Raw genomic sequence first — 23,111 nt, forward strand, 5'->3', positions numbered from 1 at the left:
CTCCCTGACCATAGGGGAGATTCTTCAGTCTTCTGATATTCAGGAGGGCGAAGGTCAAGAGTTCTTCGTGGAAGTTGTCAAGATTAATCTAATCTGGAATGGAACCAGCTCCTACCTTTATTCAGCTAAAGGGGGCTGCACTACGACTAGGTCCCTCCCCTGGGTGGGACCAGGAAGGGGGGTGGTTACACCCCCTATCCTTTGTCCAATCTTGCGCCAGCTCTGGGGCTGGAGTGCCCCAGGAACTGGTTTAGACCAGAGTATGCACAGGGGCACCTTGTGTGCCCCAGGCATGTCTCATTCCTTTCAGCCCTGTCCTACCTAATACACAAAATCCTGTCTGGGGTGGTGCTAGCACCTCCCAAGGCAGGAAACCCTTTGTCCGAGCCTCCCTCGCTGGAAGGACCCTGTCCTCATAAAGAGTACAGGGCTGTTGTGATCTTTAATAAATAACTGTTTATTTTCATAACACTTGTGTGGTGTCCTTTCACTGGGTATTCAAGGGGTATATGTGTGGTAAACAGCTGGCTTAACACGCCCTCTCGAGTCTTTAGCCTTAGACTGCTCGTATCCATGCTACTAGGATAGCTGGTCTATAAGGTTGACTTACAACCAATCATCAATAAGGGTTGCTGGACTGATACATAGTGGGCACTAGAATAGTGACCACTGCATATCAGGCCACCTTCTCACATTGGTGGCAGCGGTGGGATTTGAGCTTGCTGTTGTTTTACCACACGTATCCTAAGAATATCTTGTTGAAAGATCACATAAGTACTGTTAGGTACATATAACTAAAGCTTAGAATACTCTGAGTTCTACTGAACCAGCTGTTGTAGCTCCTCAAGGCTTAGCACACCTTGGCTGCAACTCTTAGCAAGGGATCAGTAGGTAAACACATAGTGTAGGTAGGTACATCACTTACACCACACTAGAATCAGCATGTCAGACAAAGGAGGAAACTCTGAGTATCCCCTTGTGTCAGTGGACCTTCCACAGGTCACTTCTAAATATGCTGCTCTTAGCTTCCATGAGATGAGACAAGTGTGTACTCTCAGGAAACTAAAACAGGGGTCTAACCCCACCACTTCCTTTCTGATTGGTCTCTTGGAGGCTTATGATGCCAGTAGGGCTGGTAACCCAGACCCTTCTAATCCAGATGGAAGTTTGCCCTCCTTACAGGGTCCCTTTGATATCCATCCCCTCCATGAGGCAGATGATGCTGAGGAGGAGGATGAGTTGTCAGGGGATGAGGCAGATAAGGGACAGGTAGAAGTCAGAAGACTAAGCAGGTCCAACTTAAGCAGACATGAGCTTGGTACTGGGGGACCCCTGGGCCCACTCTCAGGTCAGCTTAACATTGGGAATGGACGAGTTAGGTCTCTATCAAGAGGCTCTAACAGATCCTTTCGAACCAATGGCTCTCTCAACTCTTCTCACAGAGGAATGTCTTCCCCTAAGAGGAGAGTGTATGAAGCTGAAGAAAGGGCAGTCAAACTGAGGATTGAAAGGGAAGAACTTGCCCTGGCCAAAGAGAGACTTGCCCTTGCTAGAGAGCAAGAATTATGTGGGCTACAGCCCACTGGTGGCAGCAATAATCCTAGCAATAGGGAAAGGAGTTTTGATAAAAAGCACCTGAATAAGATAGTGCCCCCCTTTAAAGAAGGGGATGACATCCACAAATGGATTACTGCTTTGGAGAGAGCCTGCACTGTGCAGGGTGTTCCCCAAAGTCAGTGGGCAGCTATCTTGTGGCTCTCCTTTGATGGTAAAGGTAGAGATAAGCTCCTCACCACAAGGGTGGAGGATGCTAACAATTACCAAGTCTTGAAGAATGTACTGGTTGATGGGTTTGGTTTAACCACTGAACAATACAGGATGCTGTTCAGAGACACCCAGAAAACTCAGTCTCAAGATTGGACTGACTTTGTTGATTGTGCCACTAAGGCTTTTGAAGGCTGGCTACTGGGTAGTAAGGTTACTGATTTTAAAGGATTGTATAATCTAATTATGAGGGAGCAAATCTTAAATAATTGTCAGAACCAGCTATTACATCAGCACCTGGTAGACTCTGAGTTGACCTCTCCACAGGAATTGGGTAAGAGGGCAGACAAATGGGTCAGAACCAGGGTTAGGCCTAAAAACCAGGGTGGTGACCAGAAAAAGGAATCAACCAAGCCTCAAGAGAAGGGTGGGGATAAATCCTCAGAGAAGACTTCCCAAGGGCCCCAAAACTCCAACAAGGGTGGTGGGTCCCAGAACACTCCTTCAGAACAGAAGAAACCTTATTGCCATACCTGTAAACAGGTGGGTCATTACAAAAGTGATGCCAGTTGCCCTAAAAATGGTAATAAGGGAAACATACCCCCAGGTAATACTCCTAAACCTCCTGTTACCACTAGTGGTAATCCCCCAGGTGGTGGGAGTGCCCCCAAGAATGTGGTGGGCATTACTTTGGGCAATCAGGAGGACTATGGCCTAGCCAGGTTCCCTGACCACACTCTTGTCTGTGAGACTGGCATGGGGTTTGCCAACTTCACTACTGGACCCCACATTTTGGGAAAGTATAGACAGGAAGTTTTAGTGAATGGTCAGAAAGTTGAGGCATTCAGAGACACAGGGGCCAGCCTCACCATGGTGAGTGACCATCTGGTCCCCTCTGCTCAACTGACCCCTGGTTTTACTTATCAGGTGACAGACATTCATGGAATGAAGAGAAGGCATCCCATGGCAGTAGTCAAGCTCAGCTGGGGTAATGTCACAGGGCCCATGAGAGTGGCAGTGACAGATAACCTACCTGTAGATTGCTTACTGGGGAATGACCTGGAACTCTCAGCATGGGCTGAGGTGGAACAAGAAACCCATTCCAGCATGATAGGCCTATCCAGACAGGTTAGTGGGGCAGTAATAGATACAGCCCCAGTCCAAGCACCATTCCTCCCTGAAAAGGTTGGAAGGGCAGTGGTAGCCACTGCCCAGGCTCAGACAGACTTTCCAGAACAGGATAGGAGGGCTGTGACAGTCACAGCCCAAACACAAACTGAGTGCCCTCCTGAAAAGGTTGGCAAGGTTGAAATGGTCTCAGCCTCTACTCAAACAGATAGTGAGGTTGTGAAGCCTGAAACAATGGATCACTCCACTCAAACAGAGAGCATTGAGGAGGAAGAAAAGTCTTCCCCCTCCCAGACACTAGGTGAGAGCCAGCCTCCTCAGGGAACTGACTCTACCCGTGTTGAAGGAACTGCCCCGGAGGTAGTCAGGCCTAGCCTGGCAGAGCCCCTGATGGCAGTGGAACCTTCCCAGGTGGGACCCAGTCTGGAGCAGGTAACCTGCACCTCTCTACCCTGTCTCAGTCAGCCCAGGGCTGAAGAGATCAGGGAGGCCAGTGGTGGACCCCAAAGGGCCCCCTGTCCAAAAGAACCCCTTAATCAGCAGATTAGGATCACTGAAGCTGGTAACCCTAGCCAAGTGAAAATAGAACAGACTCCTGAGGGATCCCCCTTAAAAGTAGTTAGGGAACTCCCACAGCTGGACACTGTTGGGCACAGCCAAACATGGGGCCTAAAAACCCCAGACCTGACCTGTCCCTCCAGTAAGCCAAACAGAGGAACTCAGCCTCCAGCTTTAGGTAGCCAGAGGCTGACCCTGAGAGCTCAGTGCATCTCAGCTAAAGAAAGAAAGGCTCACATGATGAATGGTGATTGGAGGAAGTTGAGCCCAAAGGTAGAGGAGCCTCACTTCAGTACTCCATCCCAGCATCAGCCTTCTTCTTTCCCAAGACACACCAGAGACAGAGATTCCCTATGGTGGAGACCCTCAGATACCCTTAGGGTGAGGGGTTGCCTAGTGGACCATGACACAGGGGGAAACCAAGCCAGAGCTGGTCCTTCCTTATATGGCCACTTAGGTAATAGAGGCTTACCTGGACAAGGATAGCCTTATCTCCTTTCGTTTGGGGGGGGGGTTGTGTAGGAAGGTACATCCTGACTATGGTTGCCCCCAACTTTTTGCCCTGTGTTTTAGCTGGTTTTGGACATAGTCGACCTGGGATCCTGCCAATCAGGACCCCAGGCCTACTGCTCTCTCTTTAAAATGGATTCCATGTACCCTAGGTACATTTCCAATTGGTACTGGGCCACCCTATCAGACCCTGTAACTCAGGGCATGGGTGTACCCAGGGCTGCCAGGGGCTGCAGCATGTATTATGCCACCCCTGGCTGGCCTCCTAAATTTGACACAACTGGCTGCTTGACAGCTGGGGCAAAGTCGTGTAATCACCCTTTGCTGTAGATATAGTATACCTATATCTAACCCTAAAATGGACACACAGATTCCTATCAGTCACTCCTATGGCAGGCCTTAACAATCCCGAAGGCAGAGTGCTTGGAATCGTGTGAGATGGTGCTCTGGCATGAGCTGAGCCTGTCTGCAGCTTGCGGAACCAAGTCCTAATAGCTGTTCCATGATATCGCATACCATATACTCTTAAGTGCATTATAATCCTCGCGGTTAAATGCTATCTTTGGTATTGCTTTATCAAAACATGTCGAGTAAGGTGTCATACGAATTGGAATACTAACCCCTCGCCAATTCTGGCGACGGGGTTAGCATTCCACCCTTCTAGAGGGACACGACATGTATGTAACTGTGAACCCCGGTTAAAGTTAACTGAAGCCTCAGCTCCACAAAATGGATGCTGCCACCACAGACACGAGTCTGACCTCCTGCTGCTGGGAGTCCTTCCAGCGAGGGAGGCCTGGACAAAGGGTTTCCTGTCCGGGGCGGTGCTAGCACCGTCCCAGACATGGTTTTGTGTATCCTGGGTAGGCAGGGCTTTTCAGGAAAGTGACTGCTGAGTGGCACCCCGGTGCTCACTACGCATAGGCCAGTCAGAACCAGTTCCAGGGGCACACCAGCCCCTGGCCTGGGGAAGTCCGGCAGGGGAGAGGGGTGTAACCACCCCCCTCCTGGTCCCACCCATAGGCAGGACCTAGTCACCGGGTCAGCCCCCTTTTTTAGTATAAAGATAGGAGCGGGCCCCCTGTTCAAATTAGATCATCTTTGGAATCAAGATACCACTTTCTTCGAAAGGACTTCACGATTTCTTCTTCAAGATTCTCCCTTGTGGCTAAGGAGTAGTCACCCTGCATCCGCAGGCACCATCCTAAAGAACACTGCGGTCTGCTGCAAGTCCTTCATCACGAATCCGACGACCCAGCTCGACGAGACCCGGCTTCCCTGGCACCTCTGACCTCTACTCACCTCTACAGCCAAGCTGAGAACCGTGAGTGCGACGAGACCTCCAGGGACCGACGATCGCCAAGACTGCACGACATCTTTACTGCAAGCCCACCGTGTCCTCCACTGGTGAGTGCTTTGGGGTCCGAGAAGCCCCGACCCAGCGCAGCTCCAGCACCCAAGGTCAGCCTCCCTGCATCTCCACGATCGGCGTGGGGCCCTTCTGCTGTTTGCTGTGCACCGCGTTGTTTGGCTACTAGCCGGCTGGCTTGTGGCCTTCTGAACGACGCCCGACGACAACTCTTCTGCTGGTCTGGTTGCTCCAGGCTGGCCCTTGCTTCCTTTTTCAAGAGAGGCACCCCGGACCCTCCTGGTCCACTCCAGACGCCATTTTAGGTCCACCGCGTGGGCTTGAATTTGCCAAGGCTTTGTTGCCCAATCCTGGGTCCAGCGACGCCGACAGCTTCTATCTTCGTGGGACAGCTCGATCCTCCATCCTGGTCGCCGACAACGCCTCCTGGTCCGTGAGATCTTCGAGCTACAGCGTCACCCACTCACCTTGTCGAGGTGGCTACCATCCGGTGCCCTCCTGGTGCCCACTGACTACTGGCTAGTAGTCTCGAACTTGGTCCCCTCTGCTTTCAGGTGTCATCTATCTTCGAGATCCAGGCTTGGATCCAACTGAACTTTCTTCACTGGTCACCGGCCAGCATCTTTTCTTCCGGCTCCTGGTCCGTCTACGAGGATTCCCGACGTCTTTTCAGACCTATGCAGCTGCAGCCCCTGGGCTAGGTAACTTCGGCATTTCGGTGCCCCAGCATAGCCTCACTATCCAAGGGTCAGAATCTATCTTCGTTTTCTCCCTACCAGGTCGGGTTCGCCCGAGAACACTAACTTTCTATTTCCTAGCTACCATAGACTTTTGTCCGCATCTCGCGTGAGAGTGCACACACTGCACCCGAGTCCCCTAGGCCTCCTAGTCGTAATCTAACGATTCCCTAGTCAAGTCCTAGCGATTCCAAAAGCTATTAGTACTGTACTTACCTGCTAGGAATTTCACATTCCACTTTCAGAGTATATGGTTTTCCGTGCCCCTCGGGCATTTGTATATACTGTGCTAACTTAAGTATTTTTGTAAGAGTTTTGGTTTGTGCTTAGTACCCTGTCCTCATAAAGAGTACAGGGCTGTTGTGATCTTTAATAAATAACTGTTTATTTTCATAACACTTGTGTGGTGTCCTTTCACTGGGTATTCAAGGGGTATATGTGTGGTAAACAGCTGGCTTAACACGCCCTCTCGAGTCTTTAGCCTTAGACTGCTCGTATCCATGCTACTAGGATAGCTGGTCTATAAGGTTGACTTACAACCAATCATCAATAAGGGTTGCTGGACTGATACATAGTGGGCACTAGAATAGTGACCACTGCATATCAGGCCACCTTCTCACAGTGGCAGCATCCATTTTGTGATGCTGAGGCTCGAGTTAACTTTAACCGGGGTTCACAGTTACATGCATGTCGTGTCCCTCTAGAAGGGTGGAATGCTACCCCCGTCGCCAGAATTGGCGAGGGGGTAGTATTCCAATTCGTATGACACCTTACTCAACATGTTTTGATAATGCTATGCCAAAGTTAGCATTTGACCGCGAGGTTCATAATGCATTTAAGAGTATATGGTATAGCGTTATCATGCAACAGCTAATAGGACTTGGTTCCGCAAGCTGCAAACGGGCTCAGCTCATGCCAGAGCATCATCTCACATAATTCCAAGCACTCTGCCTTCAGGATTGATAAGGCCTGCCATAGGAGTGACTGATAGGAATATATATGTCCATTTTAGGTTTAGATATAGGGAACTATATCTAAAGCAAAGGGTGATTACACCACCTTGCCCCAGCTGATTGAGCAGCCAGTTATATCAGATTTGGATGGCCAGCCAGGGGTGGCATAATACATGCTGCAGCCTCTGGTAGGCCCTGGGTGCACCTATGCCCTGGGTACCTAAGGTACACTGTACAGGGGCTGATAAGGTGACTCAGTTTCCAATTAGATATGTACCTAGAGTACATGGAATCCATTTTACAGAGAGAGCAGTGGGCCTGGGGTCCAGAATAGCAGGGCCCCAGGTCAACTTAAGTCGAAAAACCAGCAAAACACCAGGCAAAAAGTTGGGGACAACCATAGTCAGATATCCACCTTCCTACAACGACGACGATGGAGTTGCTGGAACCACACTAGAAGAATCCATCGTCGATGGCAATGGAGCCGCCGATGGAGTCGACGACGAAAATGACTTCTTTTTCGTCGACGGAGCAACCATCGACGGGGCAGTCGTCGACAGGGCTGTCGTCGACGGAGATGGTCTTTTAACACTCTTCGTCGACGAAGATTTGGTCGTCGAAGGTGGAGGATTCTTCGACGACGAAGCAATAGGAATAACAGATGGTACAGTCTTGAAACAGAGTTACCTTCGTCGACGACGATGACGTAGACAAAACAGTCGTCGACTATCCTGATGCAGATGTTGTTGTCACGGTCGTCGTCGACAAGCCGGAGACGGCAGATTTCGTCGCCGGGACGACCGTCGACGGGAGCGTCCGTCGACGATGAAACATGTTTTTTAACAGAAACATGAGTGAAAGATGCAGCAGACGCCTGAGAGCTAGGTCTTGTGGGTGTGGACGTAGCAGGTAGAGGTGAAGACACCGCAAGGGCCAGATAGAGTGACATCTTCTTCTTCTTAAGGAATGGAGAAGGCAACTCCTGCACACTAACACGTTTAGAAGCTGCTTGGAAGGGACCAGAAATGAGACTTTCAGCATCAGAAAGTATATTATCCTTGTCCTTAAGTCTCTGAAGCCACAGTAGAAGACGTCCTTCCCTATCTTTTAGAGTCTTTGTGGAAAAAGTTCTACAGAACTTACATTTACCCACATCATGGTCAGGGTAAAGACAGTAAATACACTTACTGTGAGGATCTTCTGAATAAAGGTGCAGCTTTCCACAAGAAGAGCAAGGTCTAGAGAGAGACTTCTTACTTGAAGACATGCTGAGAAAACAGGAAAACCTGAAGTAGAAGAGAAAACTGAGCCGGGCTCTGGGAGACTCCCTTTCACACAACGTGCGGTAGAAAATCTGAGGTACTGAGCTCTGAGGAAAGATTCTGGAGGGCTGCTGGCACCTTTTGTTCTGGTCTGCCTCGTGATTTTCCTGGTCTGACGCGCTCAACTTCATTGTTGTACTCATCTGCAACAAAACCTGCGAGGCCAACAGTTGATCTCAAAATAAACCCCCAGACTAAATATGTGGGATGTAATTGGACCATCAACCGAAGCCTCTGTTGTTGAATTTCTGGTAATAAAGTAGTAGAAAGACCCTTAACCCAAACAAAATTTAAACTCAAACAATTATGGGTCCCACTAAATGGTGCCAATCAACCATGACAGTTTAAGTGTTTCCAAAACCTCAGATGATCTTCCATCTTTAGCATGGGGCAGAAGAAAAAGTACAAGACCCAGAAAGTCAAAGTACTGTATCTCAAAAAACATCTGTCGCAAGGTCAAAACATTTACAGAATGGCTCTCAGTAGACCCCCCAAGGATTTACTGGTTCCCACATGGAACTCAACATTACAGTTAAGGACCAATGTGACTACAAATTATTTCTGCAGTAACATAATGAACAGCGAGATGGCACAAATGTTTCTAAAATCGAGGAGACTTCCCCAGTCAAAGGACCTAAACTCTAGGCAAGATGTGTGATGGCAGAAAACATCCTAATCCCTTTATCACTGGGTTGGTGTCAATGAAGGGACCCTAATGGTATGGGGAGGTGAGGGACGTAGCTTGCTAGCAAGTTTCTTGGGAAGAAGAGGTTTAAAGACCTTTGACCCAGCTATTTGTATTGCTTCTTTCGTAAAGCTGGACAGTGGGGGTCTTGTGCCTTCTGAGGGTCATGGGCATGGTTCCTTGAATCGACTGTCAAGCATGCTGTAGGCGTTGAACCATTGTAAAAGTAACACAAAGTGTGTATTTGTCCGTCATAGGCACAAGGTGTGTACTATGTGAATTTGTGATATACAAGCTGGTTTACAACTGTTAAATAGACTCTTGGTTGATCCTGTCGTGTTCTGTGTAGGGCCCATTGTGGTTTTCCCTATGTTAGCCTAACTATGCATGACACATTATCTTTAGGCCGCATTAGCTTTAAACACATCACTATATAAACATGTTTGCTTCTGTGTCACATTATATTTTCAAATAGAACCTTCAATTGTTTTCTCCTTCTGTTCTTTCTTGGGATTTAGTCTGAACAGCAGACAAGGTCAGTCAAAAACGTCCCTTGTTATTTTGTTCTGGTCAGGCACTCGCATCTAGACAACACTCAAATGCAGCTGTTGTTTATGAACAGGTTAACCATGTCATATAGGTAACAGACAGAGTGGCAGATATTTTTACCGAGAAGATCACAGCTGTATCTGAGATGTAGAACATTCATTTGTGTATGCTAAGGTATGGGGTCCGCCGCCACACCCAGATATCTTTGCTGTATAATCAATTTGCTTCTGTACAAGGGGAGAGGGTGTGAGAAATGCCCTCTTTCTTGCATGGTATACCCCCGCTTTTTGCTGAATTGCTGATCTTCTTTGACTGTGTGTGCCCTGGGCTCCTGCTAATCAGGTACCCAAGGCCTATGTTCCTTCTCTAAAACTGCATTGAAGCCTAAACCCAATTGGCATCTCTGGCCACATGTCAGCACATGGTAAATGGTACCATAGGTACCCGAGGCACTGTGACCAGAGACGGCCTCCAAGGGCTGCAGCACTTATTCTGCCACCCTTAGAGGCCCTGTACCCTGACACTCACACACTGCCTTTGCAGGCTGTGTGTCTTGGTGCAGAACAAAGTGAAGAGTCGACATGGTACACATCCCTGTGTGCCATGCCTACAAACCACTGCCCTGGCATACATCAGTCACCCCTCTAGCTGGGTGTCCTATGCCAGTGGTGAGAGTACAGGTGCATGAGCCCTGAACTCAGGTCCATTCCAGGGCACTGTAAGTGCAGTGCTGCCACTAAGAGTTTATGGTGCTGGGAGTTTGTCATTATGAACTCCACAGCGCCATAATGGCTACACTGAAGACTGGGAACAGAGGGCATCTTAGAGATGCCGCCTGAAACTCGACCCACTCCTAGTGACCTGACTGAGTGGCTGCTTAGGCTGCCACCACCAGACATGTTTCTGGACCCCTGTGTTACATCAATGTACCCATCTGGAGGTATGCAATATATACCAACATACATTTCCTCTTCCTATATGGCATAGTGGTGACATGTCCTGTTTCTGAGTATTACATACTATTTTAACACCATTTTAGCATCCACATGTATGTTGTTTTTGTGTTTATGTTGCATACCTCCAGATGGTCACATTGATGTTATACTGTGCTTGTGTAAATTCATGTTTACATCCCTTTAGCACTTACACATTTTTTTTGTTTATATTGCATACCTCCAGATGGGTACATTGATGTTATACTGTGCTTGTGTATATTCATGTTTACATCACTTTAGCACTTAAACAAATGTTTTTTGTTTATATTGAATATCTCCGGATGGGTACATTGATGTTAAAGTTTGTTTGGGTAGATTCATGTTCATGACCTCACTGTCATGTTTTTCTATATGCATTTGTCTGTCAATTGTTGATACTGCCAAGATGTGTTATGCAGTCCAGACACCTGTTGTGACCTTTTGCTGTGTGCTCACTCTCTGCATGTGTACTTCCAGTTACCCTCACTTGTTTTCTTCGTGGGGGTCTGTTTCAGCCCCCGGTGTCTTAGCAAGCAGTCCGCCTGCCTTTGCCATATATCGAGTTGCTTTCAGCACCCAGCTGTGTTTATTTCACAGTGCATTTACTACAGTGCTAATGGGTTTCTTTATTGCACTTCATAGATTATCTGGCATGTTCTATTGGTCTGTACCGGGCTGCGTTTTTGGTTGTATTGGTACTTGCGCACCTTTCCAAGATGTCCGCTTCAGTTGCCTTTCTCTCAGATTAAAGTTTTCATCATGTGACAGATTTGGTTTGTACGTGCGTTTTTAGTCTGTTAGTTCTACGCGGTCGCGGCAGCCATTTTCAGTGTACGGTTTTCCCGTAGTCGTTCTGCTTTGGGCAAAGTTTCGATTCGTGTATTGCCTTTTAGCTGTCTACTCTGTTTTGACAGGTGGATTTTTTTTTTTTTCTTCAGGATTTTATATAAGGTACCTCTTTGTTTGATTTCATTTTTTGCACACTCGCTATATCGTTAGAGCACTGGTTTTAACACCGCGATTTATTCGCTTAGGAGCTTGTGGCCAGCAGTTGAAATACGCTGAGTACCGGCATTTCTTGAGGTTTCCTGTAAGTGGAACTTTTGATTATCGTCCTCATAGTAAGATGGGGTGCATGTGTCTTCTTTCTGTTCTGCACACACCAGCATGATTACGTCACACTCTCGGAATCAGAGGTGCTTTCAACCATCACTGAAATGAAGTATGTGCTTGTGTTTACTTTCAGTGGGCACTGAGGAAGGAAAAAGAGGTCCCTAAACGCATTGGGCCGAAGGTCACCAATCGCCACTTTCTTTCCCAACATTGTAATAATGTTATAATTGTGAAACCATTTTGTTTGTACAAATTGTCATGATGCAATGATTTTTGTACCTAACCCTATGAGATATTATGAAAAGTTTTGCTTTTTAAAAGCTAATGAAAATTCATGGTTAAAACAATTTCATAATTTGGGGTTTTTGTTTCATTGTGTATAAAAGTTGGAAATATATTTAGCAGAATTTTGGTGCAGTAAGTGTAACATTCATCAGCTGGGCACACAGTCTATTTCAGGCTATTGTGCTTGAATAACCCCACAAAAGGGATGCCTGCCATGTCAACTATTCACTTTTCTCGGCACCAAAACACACAGCCTGCATATGCAATGTGTGGGTGTTAAGGTAGTGGGCCTCTAAGGGTGGCAAAATTGGTGCTGCAGCCATTAGAGACCTTCCCTGGTCACAGTACCCATGGTACCTTTTACAAGGGGCTTACCAGTGGTCAGGGATGTGCCAATTGTGGGTATAAAGGTACAGTTTTGGGAAAGAAAAAAGACGCTGGGAACCAGGGCACATCAAGTCAGGTTGCATCAGATATAAGGCAAAAAGTGAAGGGTAATCATGCAAAAAGAGGAACGTTCCTACATTCGCCAAAACACTTATCAAAATGGCAGTGAAAGAAGTTTCACTGTTAGATCTTCCGAGTTTATTGAGCAGCTCAAACAAGATTGCACTCACAATAATTGTTGCAACCTGATGGTTTCCACTGCATATTTCCCTTCACTACAAAATATGAATTTGCTAGACTCTTGGATGCAATTTGTGCACAATTCAAAAGAGCAATACAGTATCACAACTACTTATTGATACGCGTCAATCAAGGTCACTGCAAAGGGAGATTGTGCAATCTAATCACTTGCCTGCTTTAGGTGCTATTACTGGACACATCTCTTAGTAATTTAAACGGGTGATTAAGTCACTTCCTTTCAGAGAATTCATCAGTTTTGCAAGAGTTAATGGAGAAGCCGAACATGTTGTACAACACATTTAATAGAAGGGATCTCAAATTAGTCCTTTAAAATATTGTGTATTACAATACCAAAAATCAGAATCAGTGCACTCACAATAACAACATGCACAACTTAATAATGTCTAAAATCCTTACTTTGGATAATAGGGGAAGCTAAGCATATAGGTGCCACTGAAACCTTTTCCAGAGATCTGTTCCAACCAGCCATTCTTTTCGCACTTTTGCAGTGTCCTTTTCAGCAGGTGCACTGTTGGACAAAAAACAGGGTAAAACATATAAAACAGTTCACTCTTTTTGCTGCCAAAAATAAATGCACTGCTACCTGTAGGAAGCGGACTCTGTATTTACTATACCAAAGTAAGATATAGTATACACAGAGTCTAGGGAGTCCCCAGAGGTATAGTAGAGGCTAAATTAGGTAAATTCTAGCAGCTTTCTTTGTGGTAGTGTGGGCGAGCAGTTAGACTAATGCAGAGGGTGTGCTAAATATTTATTGTATTCACTCGATCCAGGGCTGATACACACACACACTCAGAGACAGAATCCAGACCAATTACGCAAATTAAAAAAAGATATACTTATATTTTATTTCAGAACCAAGCAGGACTTGGAACAGATAAGTAAAGGAAAATGCGACTTACCAGTATGGATTAGTTACTTACCTGTAATCCTAGTTCTCTTCCAGGGGTATCCAGGTCAGTCATAAGCATTAGAATATTCCCGCCCATGCGCGGGACCCCGGAAACAATATATTATATGTGCCCCATATATATATATATATATATATATATATATATATATATATATATATATATATATATATATATATATATATATATATATATATATATATATATATATATATGTATATACACATATATATATATATATATATATATATATATATATATAAATAAGCAATTGCAGCCAAATAAAGAGTAGAGCTGAATTATGCTGTAAAGAATTTCCACCATGCATGAACATATGCATTAGAAACATGAGAAACAACATCAAAGATTGTTTAGAAACTGTTTTAATGCTTAAAAAGCAGTAGAAATTCTTATAACTCACTGAAAGCATAGAAAGCTCCCAGGCTGCAAAGCTAACCTGTACTGCATGCAATAAAAAACTGACACCGTGCCTTTAAGGCACTCATGACCCCCGGCTTCCCATCATGCCTCAGGGGTGACAGTTAGGTCAGTTGTTCTTTTCGGAGACTGAAAAACCATGTAACAAATAGGTTAACAACATCTCCTCATTAACGAATGTCCTTTTCCCGGGGAGGTGGGAGGGTTGCTTAGGACTTTGATGAGGATACCCCTGGAAGAGAACTAGGATTACAGGTAAGTAACTAATCCTTCTCTTCCAGGGGATCCTCATCAATAGTCATAAGCATTAGAATAGAATAGCGAGCCTCACCTCATCCCTGCGGGCAAAGGAATAACAAGACAGTAATCTCATCAACAAGCCTGAGCAGGCCATAGGCTACCATGTGGAGAAGTGTGGCTCAGGGGTTAGAGGCGGCAGACCCGGAAGCTGAGATCGGCCCTGGACCAGGGTTCAATTCCCCGCCTCGGTGGGTCTTGGGCTCAAAAATTCCACGGACTCGATAATTCTCGCTCCGGTGCCTTCTCGACTCACGGGTTCACACTCTGCGACTCTGGGCAATAGCTTGCTTAATCTCCACAACGGCCCCTCGCGGCGGGATACCTGACTTTCACCTTGTGGATACCCTGCCGGGGTTATCTCACAGGGGAATACCAGGACGGGTTCCCTAAGCAAGCGCCGGGAAACCCACTGCGGGTAGCTGTGCGCTATATAAGCTCAAATACATTTACATTTACCCAAACAGATTCCTCAAGGAGGCTTGCCCTACTTGAGTATCGGCCCTGGAATCAGATTCTAGACAGTAATGCCTCGTAAAGGTATGAACTGATTTCCAGGTTGCAGCCTTGCATATCTCTGACATAGGAATGTCATGTAAGAAAGCTACTGTGGCTGCTTTCCCTCTAGTAGAATGCGCTTTGGGTGACACCAATTAAAGGCTTGCCTGCAAGCTGATAGGCCAATTTAATGGAGGAGACAATCCATCTGGAGATGGATCTCTTGGACGCTGGAAAGCCCGTTCTCATTGAACCATAGTTCACAAACAGCTGATCCGTCTTCCTGATACCCTTGGTCTTTTACAAATAGAACTTGAGCACTCTCTTAAGATCCAAGGAGTGCATTGACCGCTCGGCTGGGGTCGTAGGATTTGGAAAAAACGAAGGGAGGGAAATCGACTGATTTATATGAAAATCAGAAACCACCTTAGGCAAGAAGGATGGATGAGCTCTCAGGACTCCTCTGTTGTGGTGGAAAACAGTATATGGTTCCTTTGTACAGAGCGCTTGTATCTCACTTACTCTGCGCGCTGACGTAATCGCCACTAAAAAGGCTGCTTTCCAAGAGAGGTGTTGCAAAGAGGCCTTGTGGATGGGTTCGAAAGGAGGTGACATTAACCTGGATAGAACCAGGTTCAATTCCCAAGGAGGAGTAGGATTTCGCACAGGGGGATAGACTTTTTTCTACCCCTGGAGGAAGTCCTTGACCACCGGAACCTGAAAGAAAGAAATCTGGTTAGGTGATTTCCTGTAAGCTACTATGGCTGACAGATGCACTCTAATGGAAGCATATTTCAACCCAGAAGTTGCCAAGGAAAGGAGGTATGGAAGGATTACTTCCTCTTGCCCTTTAGTAGGATCTAGGTGACGATCCCTACACCATATGTAAAACCTTTTCCACTTGAACGCATATGACGCTCTTGTGGAAGGCCTCTTAGCCTCTTTTAAAATGTGCATACATTCGGGAGGCAGGTTCAGATGCCCATATTGCAGGACCTCAGGAGCCATGCTGTCAGGTTCAGTGATGGGAGGTTGGGATGCAGTATCCTTCTGTTCATCTTGCTCAACAGGTCCGGTCTGCAAGGAAGTCGTCTGTGTGGACACACAGACAGATGCAGAAGGTCCGGGTACCACCACTGCCATGGCCAATCCGGCGCTATCAAGATCATCTCCATGTCCGACCTGAGGAGTTTCGACACCACCTTCGGAATCAGAGCCAGGGGAGGAAATGCGTAAGCAAATGTTCCTGACCAATCCATCAGGAGAGCATTCCCCTGCGTCCCTGGCCGGTGGAATCTGGACGCGAAGGCGTGGCATTTTGCGTTTTCGTCGTCCGCAAACAAGTCTATGGTTGGACGACCCCAACAACGAAAAAGTTCTTCTACCACTTCGTCGTTTAGCACCCAGTCTGGCTGATCTTCGAAGTGCCTGCTGAGTGCGTCTGCCTTGGTGTTTAATTCGCCTGGAAGGTGCACTGCCACTACTGATAGGCCCAGAGCCAGAAGCCAGTGCCAGATCGCCTGAGCCTCCAGGGAGAGAGGGCGAGATTGTGTGCCTCCTTGTTTGTTCAGATAGAACATGGTGGTAGTATTGTCTGTCTGAACTAGGACTGAGTCGGTGTTTATAGCTGGAAGAAAAGCTTTGAGAGCCAGATGAACTGCCCGAAGCTCCAGCATGTTGAAGTGGTAGGTTTGGTGCTGAGTTGACCACCGACCTTGAATTTGAAGGCACCCCATGTGTGCCCCCCAGCCCTCTAGAGAAGCGTCTGTGACCACGGACAGTGTTGGTGAAACGGCACTCCCCTCAACACATTCTGCGGCTGAGTCCACCACAGGATGGAAGTCCTCGCTGCCTGGGTCAGACTGATTCGATCCTCCCAATTCCCTGTCGCTTGATCCCATTAGTCCTCTAGAGCTCGCTGCAGAGGGCGCATTCTCAGTCTGGCATTTGATATCAGCAAATGCAGGACGCCATGGAGCCCAGCAGGGAAACTACCTGTCTGACTGTTGGACATCGAGACTGGAGGAGAGTCCTGCAATTCTGTTTCACAGATGATAACCTCTTCTCTGAAGGAAACGCTTTTCTTAAACTTGTGTCCAGAACTGCGCCCAGGTAGTGGATGTTCTGGGTTGGTTGTTGGACAGACTTCTCCATGTTCACAAGGAGGCCTATCTTGTGTAACTGCTGTAGGCACAGGTGAAAGTCGCTGAGTACCTGTCGGGGAGATGGGCCTTTTAGGAGCCAGTCGTCCAGGTATGGATAGACGAAGAGCCCCTTCTTGTGTAGATAAGCCGCAACCACTGCCATGCATTTGGTGAAGACTCGTGGTGCTGACTTGAGCCCGAAGGGCAGCACTTTGTACTGGTAGTGCTTGCTTCCTACCACAAATCTCAAGTACTTCCGATGGCGAAGGGCGATTGGAATATGAAAGTACGCATCTTGCAAATCCACTATACACATCCAATCCCCTACTTGAAGATGTGGACATATTTGGTGAAGAGCCAACATGCAGAACTTTTCTTTGACCACCACCTTGTTTAGAAGGCGAAGGTCCAAGATGGGTCTGAACTTGTCCTCTTGGTCTTTTTGGGGACAAGAAAGTATCTGAAGTAGACTCCTTTTCCCCTTTGAGAGGGAGGCACCTCCTCAATGGCTCTTTTTTGAAGAAGAGTCTTGACCTCTCTCCGGAGAAGGTTTAGTTGGTAAGGGCGACGACGACAACACTGCTGGTCTGGTTGCCTCAGACTGGCCCTTGCTCCCTTCCAAAAGAGGAGCACCCCGGACCCTCCTGGTCCACTCCAGACGCCATTTTAGGTCCACCGCGTGGGCTTGAATTTGCCAAGACTTGTTGCCCCAATCCTGGGTCCAGCGATGTCGACAGCATCAACCATCGTGGGACAGCTCGCACCTCCATCCTGGTCGCCTGGCCTCCTGGTCCGTGAGACTGCAGAGCCCAGCGTCGCCCACTCACCTGGTCGAGGTGACTACCATCCGGTGCCATCCTGGTGCCCATCTGATCACTGGCTAGTGATTCAGGACTTGGTCCCCTCTGCTTACAGGTGTCTTCCATCTTCGAGCCAGGCTTGGATCCATCGAACAATCTTCACTGGTCGCCTGCCAGAAACTCCTTCTTTCAGGCTCCTGGTTCGTCAACGAGGATTCCCAACGTCTTTTCAGACCTATGCAGCCGCAGCCCCTGGGCTAGGTAACTCCGGCATTTCAGTGCCCCAGCATAGCCTCACTATCCAAGGGTCCAGATCCACTTTCGTTTTTGACCTACCTAGTCGGGTTCGCCCGAGAACACTAACTTTGCTTTTACTAGCCTCCATAGACTTTGTCCCGCATCCCGCTTGAGAGTGCACACTCTGCACCCGAGTCCCCTAGGCCTCCTACTAGTAATCTGAAGGTTCAGTAACGTAGTCCTAGCGATTCCAAAGCCTATTAGTCCAGTACTTACCTGCTAGTAATTTCGCATTCCACTTTTGTAGTATATGGTTTTCCGTGCCCCTCGGGCATTTGTGTAAATTGTGCAACTTAAAGTATTTTCGTAAGAGTTTTGTTGTGTGCTTAGTACCCTGTCCTCATAAAGAGTACAGGGCTGTTGTGATCTAAATAAATACACTGTTTATTTTCATAACACTTGTGTGGTGTCCTTTTACTTGGTGTTCAAGGGGTATATGTGATGGTATAACAGCTGGCTTAACACGCCCTCTAGAGTCTAGCCTAAAGGCTGCTCTTGTCCATGCTACTAGGATAGCTGGTCCATCGGTTGACTTACAACCAATCATCAATAAGGGTTGTTTGGACTGATACATAGTGATCACTAGAAGAGTGAGCACTGCATATCAGGCCAACTTCTCACAGGCGGGAATATTCTAATGCTTATGACTGATGAGGATACCCCTGGAAGAGAACTAGGATTACAGGTAAGTAACTAAGCCATACTGGTAAGTCGCATTTTCCTTTACTTACCTGTTTATTTGGCTGCAATTGCTTATTTACCTGTTTATTTGGCTGCAATTGCTTATTTTATATAAAATAAGCAATTGCAGCCAAATAAACAGGTAAGTAAAGGAAAATGCGACTTACCAGTATGGATTAGTTACTTACCTGTAATCCTAGTTCTCTTCCAGGGGTATCCTCATCAGTCATAAGCATTAGAATATTCCCGCCTGTGAGAAGTTGGCCTGATATGCAGTGCTCACTCTTCTAGTGATCACTATGTATCAGTCCAAACAACCCTTATTGATGATTGGTTGTAAGTCAACCGATGGACCAGCTATCCTAGTAGCATGGACAAGAGCAGTCTTTAGGCTAGACTCTAGAGGGCGTGTTAAGCCAGCTGTTATACCATCACATATACCCCTTGAACACAAAGTAAAAGGACACCACACAAGTGTTATGAAAATAAACAGTGTATTTATTTAGATCACAACAGCCCTGTACTCTTTATGAGGACAGGGTACTAAGCACACAACAAAACTCTTACGAAAATACTTTAAGTTGCACAATTTACACAAATGCCCGAGGGGCACGGAAAACCATATACTACAAAAGTGGAATGCGAAATTACTAGCAGGTAAGTACTGGACTAATAGGCTTTGGAATCGCTAGGACTACGTTACTGAACCTTCAGATTACTAGTAGGAGGCCTAGGGGACTCGGGTGCAGAGTGTGCACTCTCAAGCGGGATGCGGGACAAAGTCTATGGAGGCTAGTAAAAGCAAAGTTAGTGTTCTCGGGCGAACCCGACTAGGTAGGTCAAAAACGAAAGTGGATCTGGACCCTTGGATAGTGAGGCTATATATATTTATTGTTTCCGGGGTCCCGCGCATGGGTGGGAATATTCTAATGCTTATGACTTTGATGAGGATCCCATGGAAGAGAAGCATCTGTTCTTGGCATGTAGAGCTGCAGAGTTGCACACTATGCATAGATCGCCACCTAGCGTTGGGCCCGGATGTTTGCAGTTTGTTGTTGTCCTGAAAAGTTCTTTGGAAGTTACGAGATAGGTGACTCCTCCTTAGGACCACATTGAGCATGGGCATCGGCTCCATCCCCAGATTGTTTTTCGCCATTAGGGAAATGATGGAGCTTTGCAAGAAAAGGAAGGGTGCCCATGTAATTTGTACCAAATTAAGATAATACTGGAACAGACAAGGGTAGCCTGGGAGGCGGGTGGGCGTGTGCAACTCTGCAGCTCTCATGCCAAGAACAGATGCATACTGGTAAGTAGCATTTTCCGTTCGAGGCATATGAGCTGCAGATTGCACACTATGCATAGATTGTATAGCAGTACCCACTCTTAACGGCGACCACACCTATCTGTTGCAGTAGTTTGGAATAATGTTTTGCGTACAGCCTGGCCCACATTAGCTTGTTGCTTTGTTTGCACATCTACACAATAGTGTTATGTGAATGTGTGCGGTGTAGACCATGTAGCTGCTCTGCAGATGTTATCTAGGGGAATGTTCCCTAAAAATACCATTGAAGCCCCTATTTTCCTTGTAGAGTGGGCTTTAGGATGAAGAGATAACGTACGTTTAGCTTTGTGGTAACAAATCTGTATGCATTTGACAATCCATCTAGCTATCCCAGATTTTGAAATGGGATTACCCTTGTGTGGTCGTGAGAAAGACACAAAAAGTTGTTTTGTCATACGAAAAGGTTGTGTCCTTTCTATGTAGTATAGCAATGCTCTTTTAATATCTAATGTGTGAAGAGCTGTTTCTGCTACTGATTGTGGTTGCGAGAAGAAAACGGGCAGTTCCACAGATTGATTGAGATGGAATGGAGAAATTACCGTGGGCAGGAATTTTGGATTACTACGTAGAACTACCTTATTTTGATGCATTTGCAAGAAGGGTTCTTGGATGGTTAGTGCTTGTAGTTCACTAACTCTCCGCAGAGAAGTAATAGCTACTAGGAAAGCAACTTTCCATGTTAAAAAATTGTAATTCACATCTGTGTAAAGGTTCAAATGGAGGTCCCATTAACCGAGTGAGAACAACATATACATTCCACACAGGCGAAGGTGGTACACTGGGGGGAATTATTCTTTTTAAGGCCTTCCATAAAGGCTTTAATGGCAGGCACTCTGAACAGAGATAGATGTTGTCTGTTTTGCAGATATGCGGCTATTGCAGCAAGATGTAGTCTAATAGACGTACAGGCCTAGTTACATCTTTGGAGATGCAGTAAGTATCCTATGATGTGTTGAATACACATTTAGGGGATCAATATTGTTGTTGTGACAATATATCACAAATCGTTTCCACTTGGCCGCGTAACATGCCCTAGTGGTTGGATGTCTAGCTTCTTTAATGACATTCATGCAGTCTGGAGGAAGGTTCAGATATCCAAATTCTAGAACTTCAGGAGCCAGATCGCAAGGTTTAGCTGAGCTGGGTCCGGGTGTTTGATCTCTCTACGGTTCTGTGTTACTAGGTGTGGAGACAGGTGCAGTTTTTGGTGCGGTACTACAGACAGTTGTAGCAGTGTGGTGTACCACGTTTGTCTGGTCCACGTTGGAGCAACTAGGATGAGTGTCAGAGAATGCTGCTGTAGTTTGCGTACTTTTAGTGGCATGAGTGGTAGAGGTGGAAAAGCGTATGCTAATCTGTTTGACCAATTCATCCATATCGCATTGCCTTTTGACAGTGGGTGTGGATATGTGGCGGCAGAGCTTGGGCATTTTGCGTTTTCGTGGGTGGCAAATAGGTCTATTTGAGATTGTCCCCACATCTGAAAGAATGGTTGAAGAACTTGCATATGACGTTCCCACTCGTGGGTCTGTTGTGTTTAACAACTTAACAGATCCGCTATAGTATTTTGTACTCCTGGAACATGCTGGGCTAGGAGGAATATGTTTTGAGGTGTAGCCCACCTCCATATGTCCTGTGCTAGTTGAGAGTTGCAGGGAGTGTGTGCCTCCCTGCTTTTGTATGTAGTACATTGCTGTCATGTTGTCTGTGCGGACTAACATAGCTTTGTTTGCTACTTGCTTCTGGAAAGCTGTTAGTGCTAGGAATATTGCTAGTAACTCCAGATGATTGATGTGGAGTAATTTTTGTTGCGGTGTCCACCTGCCTTGCATGGTGTGTTGCAGTAGGTGGGCTCCCCAGCCAGAGAGCGATGCGTCCACAGTCAAGATTATCTGAGGAACTGGCTCTAGGAACGGTCATCCCTTGGAAAGGTTTTTAGTGTTCCACCACTGCAGAGAGCGAAGAGTCCGACCGTCTACCAACACTAGGTCTGTTAAGTGACCATGAGCCTGGTTCCATTGGTGTGATAAGCACTCTTGTAGCGGACGCATCTGAAGTCTTGCATGGGGTACTATGAAGAGGCAAGAGGCCATCATCCCTATGAGTTGCATGAACACTCGTGCTGGGATGGAGTGTTGTGGCCGAAACTTTGTCAGAAGAGTTTGCATGCTGGCTATCCTTGCTAGAGTGGGATAAGCTAGCGCTGTTGAGGTGTTTATTGTGGCACCGAGGTACTGTTGTACTTAGGCTGGCTGTCGATGAGACTTGGTGTGGTTTATTGTGAACCCCAAGTTGCGGAGCACTTGGATGGTGGCACGAGTGTGTTCCACGCATGGATTGTATGAGCTGGCTTTTATGAGCCAGTCGTTGAGGTACAGGAAGACATGGATGTGCTGTCTTCGTAGATGCGCTGTCACTACTGCTAAGCACTTGGTGAATACTCTTGGTGCTGTTGTGACTCCTAATGGGAGTACTTTGAATTGATAGTGCTGCCCGTCAATTACAAATCTGAGATACTTCCTGTGAGCCTTGTGAATGGGAAAGTGGAAGTATGCGTCCTTGAGATCTAGAGTAGCCAGGAAGTCGTTTTGCAGCAGGAGCGGAAGGACTTGTTGGAGTGTGACCATGTGAAAATGGTCTGACTGTATGTATATGTTTAGCGGTCTGAGGTCTAAAATAGGCCTTAGAGAGCCGTCCTTCTTTGGAATCAGAAAATATAGAGAGTAAACCCCCTTGCTTTGTTGGTGCAGAGGAACTGGTTCTATTGCACTTTTTTCTAGCAGGGATACTACTTCTTGCTTTAACAGTGATAGATGTTTTTGTGACATTGGACGCTGTTAGGGTGGTATGTTGGGGGGGGGGGGAAGATGTTAGTTCTAGACAGTAACCGGACTGAATAATTTGTCGCACCCACCTGTCTGATGTGATGTTGATCCAGACAGGCAGGAATTGTTGAAGTCTTCCCCCACAGGAGTGGAATGTTTTGGGGGGGAAGGGGAGGAAAGTCATAGGGTAGGGGTAGAGGCAGAGTGGGAGTTGTTTTTGCCTCTGCCTTTGTTGTTGTTACCCCTGTAACCCCCCTCTCTGGTAGCCCTTAGTGAATGTGGA

At 46.7% G+C, this 23,111-nt stretch overlaps 1 protein-coding gene across 1 annotated transcript in view; it reads right to left on the minus strand.

The window, feature by feature from the left end:
• The window catches only part of HP1BP3 (heterochromatin protein 1 binding protein 3), a 711,194-nt gene that overhangs the window by 91,912 nt on the left and 596,171 nt on the right, over positions 1-23,111 (minus strand). The window contains exon 10 of the mRNA XM_086921633.1: positions 12,992-13,103. Coding sequence (XP_086777759.1) covers positions 12,992-13,103 — 112 coding nt within the window. The remainder of the gene's footprint in view (positions 1-12,991; positions 13,104-23,111) is intronic.

The sequence above is a fragment of the Lissotriton vulgaris genome, chromosome 5, assembly GCF_964263255.1.
Source record: "Lissotriton vulgaris chromosome 5, aLisVul1.2, whole genome shotgun sequence".
Lineage (NCBI taxonomy): Eukaryota > Metazoa > Chordata > Amphibia > Caudata > Salamandridae > Lissotriton > Lissotriton vulgaris.